Source organism: Anarrhichthys ocellatus, unplaced genomic scaffold (genome assembly GCF_004355925.1).
Source record: "Anarrhichthys ocellatus isolate YVR2014 unplaced genomic scaffold, GSC_Weel_1.0 scaffold8, whole genome shotgun sequence".
NCBI lineage: Eukaryota > Metazoa > Chordata > Actinopteri > Perciformes > Anarhichadidae > Anarrhichthys > Anarrhichthys ocellatus.
Window position 1 is genome coordinate 5,783,719 of NW_022280038.1, and position 13,210 is coordinate 5,796,928.

The following is a 13,210-nucleotide window of genomic DNA, read 5'->3' on the forward strand; positions in this document are numbered from 1 at the left end:
ATATACACATACATACATACATACATGCATACATATACACATACATACATACATACATACACACACATATACACATACATACATACATACATACATACATATACACATCCCTCCCAGCAGAAAAAGTATGTCATGATTGGTAAATGAACATGGATTTTGATGTAAAAGCCAATCTAAAATCTTCCCTTTGAGCCACTTTCTGTTTCTTGAATCGTCTCATCCTCTTTTCCACTTTTTTGAGCATAAGCTGCACTATTGAGTGAAAATTGCGGAGTTCTGTTCAGATAGAACACAAAGTAAATTTCGCCCTTGGCCACTGGACTTTTGGAACTTTTCTCTCCCCTCACAGCCAATGAGAGTCACTGGGTGCAACTAGCATGCACATCAATCAGTTTCATTGTTCAGCAAGCGGTTGTACAAAAAGACACTAAGGAGCCGGCTGTTCGTTACAAAGAAGCCTGTGTTTTCGCTGTCACAGATAACTTTAATTACGAATGCACCATGCTAATCAAACTAGCTAGCTACCTCGTGCCCGCTGATAACAGCAATCTGCTGGGCCTCCTTCTTCCACAGCGCCACCCTCTTATCCAGAAATATAGTCATTTCTAAAAAGTAAACTGGCTACAACCAAAATATCGGACTTGAGGCTTCAAACCTGCAATCCACAAACCAATGGGTGACGCAACACTTATAAATATAGGGTCTGAGTTTTAAACGTATGTCTCTGCCTCACGGGGCAAATTTGTCCACTTGCGTCTTTAAATTTTCTTTATATGAAATCGTGACTCTAAAATTTGCTTTGTGTTCCATCTTTTAGACGTTGTGCTCCGGTCGTTTTGTTTCACCTGCTGAGAGCTGATCAACTGGCAAAAACACAAACGACTGAAGCATAGACAAAAGAATTCAAATGTGTTAAAACTTTACAGGCCAGTGCGATTGGGTGGCACTTATTGATTTATGCCCTTGGCGAGAGAGAACATCAGACAAACATGACTACATTAGAGGGCCAAAAAATGCTTCAGCTCTCCCCTGTAGGGTCTAGAGAAGAAACACTTGCTGCTGGGACAGATCAAACACACACACGCAGCTCAGCGCTCCCACCCACAGCATGGGGCCAGAGGGAGGGGTCAAAGGTTAACTGAGCCAGGGTGTTAGGTCAGAAGGATTAAACTGGACACTTTAGCACAGCAGTTGTGAGTCAACAGTGGGGGGTGGAAGTCATTGTGTGGTCCAGCTCCTGGTTATACGTGCATCACGTCTGGTGGCCCGTCCCTCTGTTCACGTGCGAGCTTCAGCCCGTCAGCTTTGTGCGAGTGTGAAAAACATGCGTGCGACCGGATGAATGTGTGTGTGTCTTAAGCAGGTTAATACCTAGCCAGTCGTTGAACTTCTTAACCTCGGAGGGCAGGCCCAGCTCGGTGAAGTCGCCCGTGTGCAGCAGCACGTCGCCGTAGGGCATCTGGATGCCGTCTGTACGCGAGTGCGTGTCTGACACACACACAAACCTGGTGTGTCCTGTTGGCTTGGGATTGTCATAAGGAATGGGGTCCACCCTGAAAAGACAATGAAACAAAAGAGACGATGAGTCCTCAACTCCACGTCATGATAAAATGTCACATTTACCTCCATAATGATACAGTAACCAAAGTATTCTGAAATTCATCAGCGGTGGCTTCTCAGTTCTGATATTATTCTTTTCATTAAATTATAGATTGGGTTCAGACGGGGAACTTTGCTGCATGGCATCGCCCCCTGTCTCACCCCATGTTGCTTTCAAATAAGGTTACATAACATACACTGAAAAAAAGAAAACTGTAATAAAACAGTAAATTATGCATCGGTGGGTTGACATTTATAATGTCAGCAACTCCGTTTCACTGAACCCAATTCAGTTTGTTGTTTTTTTGCTCCCTCCCTCCAAAAAAGATGTGATGTTGTTCATTCTTTGTACAGTACGAACAACAGCTTCCACACACACACACACACACACACACACACACACAACATAATCAATGATATGCACTTCTGTTATCGTGTTGAATAAACTGTTTTCAGGTCACTGCTAGATGTCTTTACGCTCTAATCTGTCAATCACCTGACCCAACAACAAGAGTCTCTTTTCACAACATGCTGCCCAATATAAACTTCAGTGAATTTCAAGTTACGTTTGAGTTATGTCAGTATCCAAATAATATAAAAATGACACTGTGAAAAGAACTGAAACCGTAAACAATCGTGTTCTCCTTTTAAATGAAGTATAAATGTAAATCTGTCTACTCAATCTACAAAGTTGCATTGTAATTATGATAATGAATTATAATTTTATCTTCAACTTCAGAAGCTGTTGACACAGTTTGTGAGTATTTTCAGACCTCGACAGTTCACCGTCTGCAAAAAGCGTCTTTAGCCGTGGCGCTCTCATAATGCCTTCAATCTGAAAAAGCACCGAGCAAATTTTAAGAAACAGTGTCAACAGTCAAGTACGTTTGATTCCATGTTAATGTAATGCAACGTTCCACTTATTCATGAGACATCTGCCTTCGGTTTTATTTTAGAATTTTGAACATTATTTCTGTAAAAAAAGAGCTGCAATTCAAAGAAGGTGCCCTTTTTCCTCTTTGTGATATTTAAAAAAAAAAAAAAAGGTTCACTCGATCCAGAAGCATATTTTTAGGAAATGTATGCTAATTTCATACCAGATTGCAGAAGGGGCACAGCTGAAAACTGGAACCTTAAAAAGATCATTTGTTGTGAAACATAAATTACACGGTCCACAGAATAATGCATGCAGCAGAGCAAAATGCATCTGGAAGAAAAGAGGAGGCATTACAACGGTGAAAGATGTGGCAGTCTGGGCTGGCAAACAACCAGCGCTCGGGTTGATTTGTGCTCACAAGGAGGGCAATGGCTGTTTTGTGGCATCAGATTGGTTAAAGAGAAGCTGAATTAAGGCATGCCATGTTCTTTCTATCCATTATCGGAAGAAAAAAACACTTAGACCCCAAGTCTGGCTGCAAAGGGAGCCTTTTATTCAGCCTTTTTGTTCGGTGTAAGTACGTCTGTTAAAAAGGAAGAAAAAAACGTACTTTTTTCTGACTGAAAGGAAAGGGGGGGAGGGGATCATCTTGTCTGTAATTGAAGTCTACTATGTGCAATCCTCCAGCACTCTGCCACCAGACCATTATTTCATTAGAAGGGATGTCACTCTGTCGAAAACATCAGACACATAATCAACGCTGCAATCTCCAATCTGACAAGCACAAGCACAAGCACACACACACAAACACACACAAACACACACAAACACACGCACACAGTTAACTCGCATCTTTGCACAAACATGGCATAAAGACAGCTACAGAAGCAGATGAAATCAAAAAGGTTTCAGACTGGAGAAGACGTCATTAACAGAGATGGAGAAAATGGGCACCTCGGCACAAAAGAAAATCTTACTGAAGGAGAGGCAATGTTGCATTTGAGTCTTATTTTAAATGCAATTTTCCTGTTTTCCCATCTCTGTGACATGTTGAGTGGAATATTAGATGGAAAAAAGGTTCACAAACAGCCCGGAGTCTGTTGTTATGTTTTGGACTTAAACAGTCATCTGCACGGTTGTTTTAACGGTGGACAAGCTGGTCAACGTCTGTAACGTGTCGCCACTGTATGTAGTTTGGATTAAGTACACAAAGTAGTCAAACTTACAGATTTACAACTCCGACCAAAAATGCCAAATACAACCAGAGATATTAAAAATGGAAATCTGTAGTGTAACGGCACAGAAAAGTCAAACTGCTGCCATCTCACTACGTATGCCGCCATATCAAACAATCCTTGTCTGTAGTCCAACCGCCATTTGTCGTCACCATCTGTGACCGGTGGCCACTGTCTGAGGCAGCAGCTGCAAACTTGCTGCATGGCGAGCCCCCCCCCCCCCCCCCACTGGTGCGTCGGTTCAGCCTCTGCAAAACTGGATGGATTAGAAGCTGGGGGGGTAGAAGAGGCTGCTCAAACCCTTTACTCTGACATGCTAACAGATAACAGCAGCGCCTGAATAAATGCAGCACCGTCATTCATTTGAATGAGGCCACTGTTGATGAACACAAAGAATGCAGGTTGTAAAGTTGAACCGATTGCAATTTTTGCTGCGACACAATGTAACGTCATCTAGCGTTGGCCAATCAGATCCAGTTTGAAGGCTTATTAGAAGATAATATTTTCTGGAAGGTCATCAAGGCAGCAATGATTTTATCTTTCTTTACAACAGTTGCAAGGAAAACTGCAGAAATATGGCACCGCTCAGATTGAGTGATCCACCAAAATTTTGAGCTTGCACATATGTAACTCAGATCGGCCATCCTGGATCCAGCGAGATTCTCTGTCACCCGAGCAGACCTGGACTCCATATCAAACCCAGTGGACAAAATGAAAAACTAGAGAGAGATAATGGTATTTACCATTAACTGTGAGCAGTAAACAATGCTCCCATATACACACAAACACATCAACTTAAGCCAGCAGAGCGGCACTATGCAGAGCGGCACTATGCAGAGCGGCACCATGCAGAGCGGCACCATGCAGAGCGGCACCATGCAGAGCGGCACCATGCAGAGCGGCGTAGCTGGTGATTCCATTTGGTGACCGGACGTCGGGCAGCTTTACAGGATTCGACAGTTCTCGTCATGGAGGAAGGACGAACACGGAACCACATGGGATGACAAAGCACACACACATATGTACATGTATATGTGCGCGCGCACACACACACACACACACACACACACACACACACACACGCACACACACACACGGGTGCATATTAAGACAAAGCTGGGAGAAAAACAACCACCATCTCCTCCCCTCTCCTTTGAGATTTAATCCACCCTGAGAATGTAAGTAAATACCAGCAGCCCCCATCAATTAAGAGCAGGCCCGGGCCAAGAAACCTTCATGATAGTGCTGCATAAGTCTCTCACACACACACACACACACACGCACAAAGAGAGAGAGGGCCCGTCTTTCCCGTTAACATACGACTGTATAACAATCCAGAGGTTCATTAGTAATGTATACAAGAGTTCAGGAGTTCAGCAGTGCAGCGTAGGCCTCTGATCTATTGTAAACTGAGACAGTGAAAATGAAAAAGTCTTGTTGCGCTCCGGCAGCAGGTAAAACAATATTCTCCAGTGACGGACTGAACTGTGTTAGCATGAAGGTTCGTGTTAACATGTCTGAGCTTCGGCGTGACATCAGAGGGAAGACGGCGGAGAAAAAAAAAAAAAAAAGAGAGTGGGGGAGCAGCAGAAATGCTAATGCACTGGAGGAGGGCAGGAGCACACTCTCAAATCCGCCATGACATCGGAGCTGACACAAAACCGAGGTCTGCGGCTGCAGAGATATCTGCTCGATGAAGAGATGTCTGTGAGGGAAACCTCACTGCGTGAACTTCTTCTCACCTACAGCTGCAACATTAGTCCCTTAAAAATAGACTTCTGCAACTTAACATTCATTTTCACTTAGAGCAGTGTTTCTCGAGCAGACGCACAGTTGTTCTCCTACCCGTCATGCTTGTGTTGTGTTCTTAATCGCAAAATTCACAGATGATGGCACAGATTCAAATTCAAAGTACTTATATACAACATCATAAAAACAGTGTACCCTCCATGAATAGCACATGTATCATATAAATACAAATGAAAGCCTGACAAGCTTGAGGCGCTTTGCTCTAAACATGCTTGCAAATTAGAAAACTACACAAGGAAAATGTGAATTATTGCTTACAGGTGTCATTTTTTGAGGAGAATAAGAGGCGAGGGAAGTGGAAGTCAACGTGGGGGAGACAGACAGAGGGAAGGAGGAGTGCTCTCGGATGTCTGGAGGAGGATATTCAATTTGACTGAGCACACTGGGCTCCGTGGCCTTTTTGAAAAAAAAAAAAAAACACACAAGCAAACAGGGTCAGAGTTCAGGCCGAGCTTGCTTCTTCAAACGTGACACTTAACTCGCAGCAGATAAGAAGGTCGCGGTCTGTGTCACTCTCAGACTCGTCCGGCTCTTTAAGCGCGCCACATAATCGCTGTGATTGATTGCAACGCTTCCTCTCGACTCCTCACACCGTCCAAAACAGGCCGAGGGCGTTTTGCTGCGCAGCCAAAAAACTGCCAAAGCTCTTATCGTACATTTTAGAATTAGTTACATTTAAAGCCCGCTATCCATCACCGCGAGAGATAACTACATGTATACCTCGAATGTGAAAAATAAAGACCCGACCGATCGTTGCAGAAATCCAAATTCAGTTTTTCCTCTCTTAATGTGCAACACCTCTTTCTAAACCATCTACATCAACTCACTGAGCTCTTACGGTCCAAACATTTAACTTGTCAGGAACCAAGTCTGCTCCTGTGTCGTGATGGAAGATCGTCTTTTCATAGAACATATCCGTGCTGTACTGTTTTGACAACATGATCCTTAGCTTTCACAATCTGTAAACCGACTGTTTGTTGTCCAAGCTATGTCTTATTACGAAGTATTATGACAATAAAGTCGTACAAATATAACCCTCGTAAATATAAGAGCGAGTTGGCCACCCGAGTATATCTTTAAAACTTGTATCATAAATGGTGTATTTTAGTGTATTTTCACCAAATGTACAGTCCAGGTTGTAGTAAAGAGTAATAGAAGACATTCAGTTTCATCATGGGATCTTTATTGCACCTCCATTTACTCTGAAGTGGTAATAAATAGGTTTACTTACAACTTGGTAAAAGTTGCTGGTGTACGATGCTTCTGGAGGGACTTGGTTAAGTTGGTTGTGTTATATTTTCGGTGCTACTGCCAAACCTTGAAACATTGAAACTTTTGCAGATAACGCAAGTAGCCGTAGAACTCGTTGGCGTAGCGAGCGTGAAATACGTCCAAACAGCTGGAATGTTTGTTTGTTGTCTCCCTCAGCTGTGCAGTCTAACAGGGTGCTGCTGACCCACGACGTCATACGTGCAACGAGACGTAAAGAACTAAAAGAGCCTAAACCATGAAAACCAGTCAAAAGGAAAACTAGTATGTGGGGGGGTCCAAAAACTTCTTTACTTGTAGAGTACCATAGAATATTAAGGCCAGATTGATTAGAGTTCTGGTCGGCCCCCCTCAGTCCTGGCAGGGTTAATGGGGTCAACAATGGGGTCAAGCTGCCCACTTGTCTCAGACAGGAACATGTCAATCACGACCCGGTCCAGTTCTCTGTCCATTTCATACCTGCTGCAGAGGGATTAGCCTCCAGCTCCTCCTCCTCTCTCCTTCCTTCATTGTTAATGGGGTCGTCCTGCTAATGATTTCTCATCAATAAAGGCCACCAGTGAGGAGAGAGTCACCTAAAACCTCCAGGGGTCAAAGGGGAACTGTGGAAATAGACCGCTAATCAACTAAAGCTGACCTGTTCATACGTGACAAACGGGATCAAGACTTATACACTCGCTGGTTCAAAGGCTATCAGAGAGACAAAGCTCCAATAAACACGGCTCTACAGCCAGGGAGGGTTTTTCTGTGTGTGCAACTGCAACACAATAGATTTCACCCACAGCAAAGTGACAAATTCACACACACACCACACGCAGCAGGATTAATCCTCCTCAAAATACCATCCGTTAACTGTGCAAGAAATGTCAGCTGATCACATTTAATGTTCGTTTAAAGTAAATATAAACTGCACTCCGCTCAGGTTTGACTGGAGGTGAGCTGCAGGTCATGAAAATTAAAATCATGAGCAAACAGAATTTCCATTTGCCTTCAACTTGCTTCCTGAATTTTTAATACTTCTAAAATGAATTTTTTTGGGTAAACAATCGAGATGCTTTAGAGGAGACTCTGTGATGAAAGTACCGTGCGGGGACTTTTTTCTGGTTCAATGTTTCCACTAAAATAACTTTTCAACTTTTTAAATCAGTTACATCTTTGAGTTGATGAACTAAACATTTAGCAACATCGATGAATTGTTCAACTCATCCATCCAGCGGATTGTCTTTGCTTTCTTTGTTTATAGCAGCATTTCTCAATTCATGATATGACACAAAATTTGTATTTAAGGTTAGTTTTATTGACTGAAGTAAATATTCTTAATAAACTCAGCAGGGTGTGCTGAAACAAAGACAATTTCTACTCTCTATAAATGGACCTCTGCTCTTCACCGCTTCCTTGTCAAACTTCACAACAAAGACTGTCAGAGAACATTTGATATGTGTGTGTCCACTACGCAACAGTAATAGGACATTTAAAAAGATAAATCCCAGCTGAGCTAGAGACCAAATAGTCACCGTTCCTCCACTGAGCTCACGTCGTCTTTATCGCTCTTTCAGGAGAAACATCAAAACGCAATGCTCTCCATTTCTTCTGTCTATAACCTCTGCATCAGTTCCCCTCCCCCTATTGCAGACTCTCACTCACACACGCGCACACACACACCGCTCATTCATCCACGGTGAAATACCATTTCTCTGAGAGGAGCAGAGAGAGCGCCTCTCTTATCTTCTGCATTTCAGCTGTCTGCGCTAATTCAATAAACTTCAGAGGAACAAAATGAACACATGAATAACGGAGAGGGAGGTGGTGATAATGGTGGTGTTGTGGGGGGGGGGGGAGATGCTCAAGGGAGCAGAGAAAGAAGCAAAGGTGGGAGAAAGAAACAAGTAAACCCAACAGGAAAAAGAGGCAGAAGGAGCAGAATGATGGAAATTCACAAGAAAAAAAGCCAGATTTTTCTAAAATATTCAAATGATAATTGATTTTAAAGAATGTTGAATGATGCCTCCTTCCTCTCTCTCCCCCTTTACTCCATTTGTTCAGGCAGGGTGCGTCTCCCCCACACATAATGGCCAAGTACGGCACACAAAGCCTGCGTTGGAATATCAGCACCGGAGAAACCTTCCGGCACTGCGCTGGGAAATAAATTGCTTCTGCTAATGCCCCTTTCATTACGACACACAGCCTTTATTTGTGCTGCTGACAGTCCGCCTGGCTCCAGGGCTGATGGGAGGAAGGCTGAGGAGACAGGTACGACGTGGCCCCCGGGGGACAAAAAACAACCGGCAGATTGCTGGGAGAATAAACTAGTGGAGTAGTGTGAATGGACACATGGCTCACAGCAGAAAGTACAGATAACAAAAAAACAGACATGCCAGCTTCAGTGTGTGGAAACGTACGGACATGTACGGTTTATGTATCCAGGATGCTCAGCTTATGTGAAGATCCAGTTATGGACTTCAAAACAGGAAAGATAATCATACTTTCAGAAGATATTTACACATTAGGATTAGGTGTTGAACCTCAATACTGTTTTGGCATCTATAAATAAAAACTCTTTGCAGGTATCTCAGCTAGCGACCAACGTCTGTTCAGAAGTTTAATCTTTTTAACTCATCTCTGGGCTGCTGTATTTAGGCAAAGTTCCTGTAGAAAACAACATTTGAGGTTTCTTTTGTTAAATGAAAGAAAGGGTTTGTAGAAAGGAATGTTTGTATACCTAAAACAAATGATTCAGTGAGAGTGCAACACCGACCAATAAAAGCATTAAGTTGCTGCTTCTGTTAGAACAGAAGAACGACAACAATGTGAAACACACACTCTGTCTCCCTTCTCACTGACTCACAGGACGAATCTAAACACTCGTCTTAGTGTCTGAAGGTAGAGTAAGACGCATTTGGCGATTTCTGAACACCTTACAGAAAAAATGATCGCAAGCAAAACAGTGATTACCGGTAAAGCCAAACTAAGCGCCATTTCCTCAACTGCACAAACGGAGGACGTGTCACGTTGAGAAGTTGCAGGCTCGGGCAGCTCCGCCTCCATTTCATGTCAAGAGGGGAGTGACATCATCAGAAGATCGGGCCCTGCGATGCCAGGCTCCGAAAATCTCAAAGACATCAAAAGAGCTTCAATCTCAAAAAACAGCAGACCTGTCCTATGTCAACTGTCACTTAAACCCCCCCACCACCACCAACTCCACCAGCAGCACCGTCCCGCCGGGCTCCAGTAGCAGGTCAGGGGTGGAGAGGGAACTTAATCAAGGGTTCTCCAGTTACAAAAGCCCCTCCACTCCTGCCGGCGAGCGGCTGACAGAAACAAAAAGGCCACAAAAAAAAAAATGGGACTGTCTCTTTGTTCTCAGGAGACCTGAAGCCTGACTGCTGCTCCTCCTCCTCGGAATCGGAAATAAATGGAACAAAAGTAAAAATGAGGCCGCACCATTAATCGGAAACTCTCGCCTTTTGATTCATAATCATAGATTTCCTGACAACAGTTGCATTGTGGTACATCAATAGACTGATAACCGGCGGGAATTTAGACATTGTGTCCGTTTAAGATGCTTCCTGCTTCGAAAAAGGGGATTGGGGGGTTATTCTCTACTCATTTGGGTCTGTTGACATCCCAACAATGTAAATTTAAGTCCACACGGTAGCAGTTGTTAGGTTGAATTAAAAAAAGGACAGTTTGTAGTAGTGGATGTTTTGAAGCAGGGTTGTGTGTACTTTAACTACAGAATGTATGATGTACAGTAGATGGTGGTTTGGAGAAGCAGGCAGGAGTACCAGCACAAGAGCAAAGTAATGCAAAACGTATCTAGGCCAACTAAAAGAAATAAATACAAATGATATCAGAAAGTGTACGCTATATTTAGAATATGTTTGCCGCTTTACCTTCCTGTCAGACAGCCCTTTAGGAGCGGAAGCCGTTATCAAAGCTCTCTTCAAAGCCACCAGACCCCATTCACAAAAAGGGTAACTTTATCTCGCAGAACACAGGAGTTGCTGGTCTATCGCTGCCTCGCTCTGTAGGTTTGTGTCATTGTGCGACTTTAGTGAATCCAATCTAAGAGACCAAAAGTCACAATAATACAAACTAACTGAGCAAAGCAGCGGCTGTCCAGGAGATCGCGTGTTGTGAGAGGTACAATTACCGCTTCTGTCAATGGAGGCTGGTGGCTTTGAAGAGAGGATAGAAAGCGGCTTTATTTACCCGTCGGTACGGGCTGTCTGACGGCAAGGTAAAATAGTGAAAATGTTCCAAACATCACTCAAACAACCTCTCTTCAAAATACCTGAACGATCCCTTTTCTGTTTGTTATTTTGATCAAGGAAACACGTTGATTTTAAAGTTATTAAGCCTACATAGTTCATCTGTCTCATATATATCGGTGGAGCAGATTCTGGTCCTGGTTGAGTCTCGGTTGTTTTGAGGATCAATGAAAAGAACATCGGGAAGAGATTTAAAGGTCTGGAACAAGGCTGGAAGAACAAGTGTTTCCATTACAAGTGACCGATCAGAACCATGAAACCAACACAAACCTCACACAAGGAATCTGTGGAAACCATCGTCTGGAGACACTTTCTACCAGACGACCACAAACAAGAACAGACACTGGATGGAGTTTACCTTCAGGCTGTAGCTGCGCCACAAACTAATAAAATAACTGGATTGTAACAATTACAGTGAAGCAGTAACGTGGAAACCTTTTGACTTTGAGAAAACACGGCAAACGAAAAGTATAAACAAACGTTTGTGCTCAATCGTTATGTTCCTCAAAACCAAGACAAATATGCTTTTCATAGTTGTGATGACAATATTTAGGAAATGAAAGGAGTGGAAACACAGCAAAACAACTGCTTCACTCCGAAAAAAGTCAAACAACAAAACATGAAGCAACCACTGATCCACTTGAAAGGGAGGAACATTTAGTGTTTGTATCTAAAGATCTATTACCGCTGGAGGAGAGAGAGAAAAACTGTGACACTTCTGATGTGTTCCACGGTAAATTAAACAACACAGAGAGTTTTGAAATGCCCACAGAACTGTGTGAAAGTCACACATTTCTCCACAATTGAATTGCCAATTATCTGAGTATTTCCATCTTCAAAGCATCCCCTGCTGTCGAAGTAAACAAGGTTGAGCTTCCAGAACATGATACGTTAAGCACAGCGTCCCTTCCTCCTCCGACGGCCCATTTTGTGTCGTGTCACACGAGCAGTGAAGCCAATATTACCAACATAGAGAAGGAAATGTTTGATCATCATCGGAGCACCTCGACCGGCTTTCTCTGGCAGGTGAGTCAACATGCTTACCACCATCCCTCCCTTCAAAACACACAAACTGCAAAAGATATTTGAAAATGTTGGTTTTTAAATGTGTGCATATATAACGGCATCAGCTGTGCAGAAACACATCGTATAAAAAAAGTCTAAACAATTTCCTCGCCTGCATTGACAGCACTGTATACTATACTCGGAATATATTCTCAAGGAGTTCATTAATAAAAAGTAGGACGGTGTCAAAGTGAATGTGGGAAGGCCGTGATCTTCAAGGTGCCGTTTCCTCACCAGCTTGTGTCAGAATAAATATCCACGTGAATGGATGCAGGCGGCGGCGTCATTAAATGATTCATACTTACGAGCTCCTCAATTATTCAGAGGGCGGGAATAATTAACAAGGCATCTGGAGGAGAAGGAGTTTGTTAAATGTGGATTTCTTTTTTTTTTTCCCAACATTTGTGAGATGGTTTAGAGCATTTCCATTTCCGAAGCATTAAAATGAAAGTATGGAGCTCAGGTGTCGTGAGTGAATGATGTTTTGTACAGAGTGAATAGCTGCCTACAAACGGGGGAAAGGATGCAGCATCTTCTCCGTGTTTACTGGTTTTCTTCTGTGCCACAGAAAATACTCTGCGTGTCCACATTGGTGCAGTCAACAGTTTTAAACCGCTTTGTGCAACGCTACCAGTTAACCACCGCTGGTGAGAAACTAACCAAAACATGGGTTAAACTGACTATAAGTGGTGTCCTGATGGAGAAAATAGAAGAGAGTAGGCTCTACACTTTACAAAATATATGTTTTTTTATACACAATTGTTTCGTCTCCCTCAAAACATTTAGCTCGTCATCGAAGAGACTTTACCCGACCAGCCCCGGCTCTAATGGAAACACAGCAAACTATCGAGATCACAATACATGCAGCTTTTACAAAGACGGATTTAGTTGCACTGAAGACCGTTTTAAAACCTGAAATACAAAAACCAAAGCTGGTGGCAAAAAGCATGCAGTCTGGGAAACTAAGAAAGACACGAAGGTCGATATTCACAAATGCCTCCAAGACGCTGCGAGAGCTCTTAACGCAGCAGAGTCCCGTCTTAAGTGCTATTTGGAAAAGCTTGAAGCGAGGAACGGACAACGAC

At 43.1% G+C, this 13,210-nt stretch overlaps 1 protein-coding gene across 2 annotated transcripts in view; it reads right to left on the reverse strand.

Annotated features, from left to right (window-relative positions):
* Positions 1 to 80: 80 nt before the first annotated feature.
* The window catches only part of mpped2a (metallophosphoesterase domain containing 2a), a 21,637-nt gene continuing 8,507 nt past the window's right edge, over positions 81 to 13,210 (reverse strand). For both annotated transcript variants that reach the window (XM_031848289.1, XM_031848290.1), the window contains exon 3: positions 81 to 1,553. In XM_031848289.1, coding sequence (XP_031704149.1) covers positions 1,292 to 1,553 — 262 coding nt within the window. In that variant the 3' untranslated portion in view covers positions 81 to 1,291. The remainder of the gene's footprint in view (positions 1,554 to 13,210) is intronic.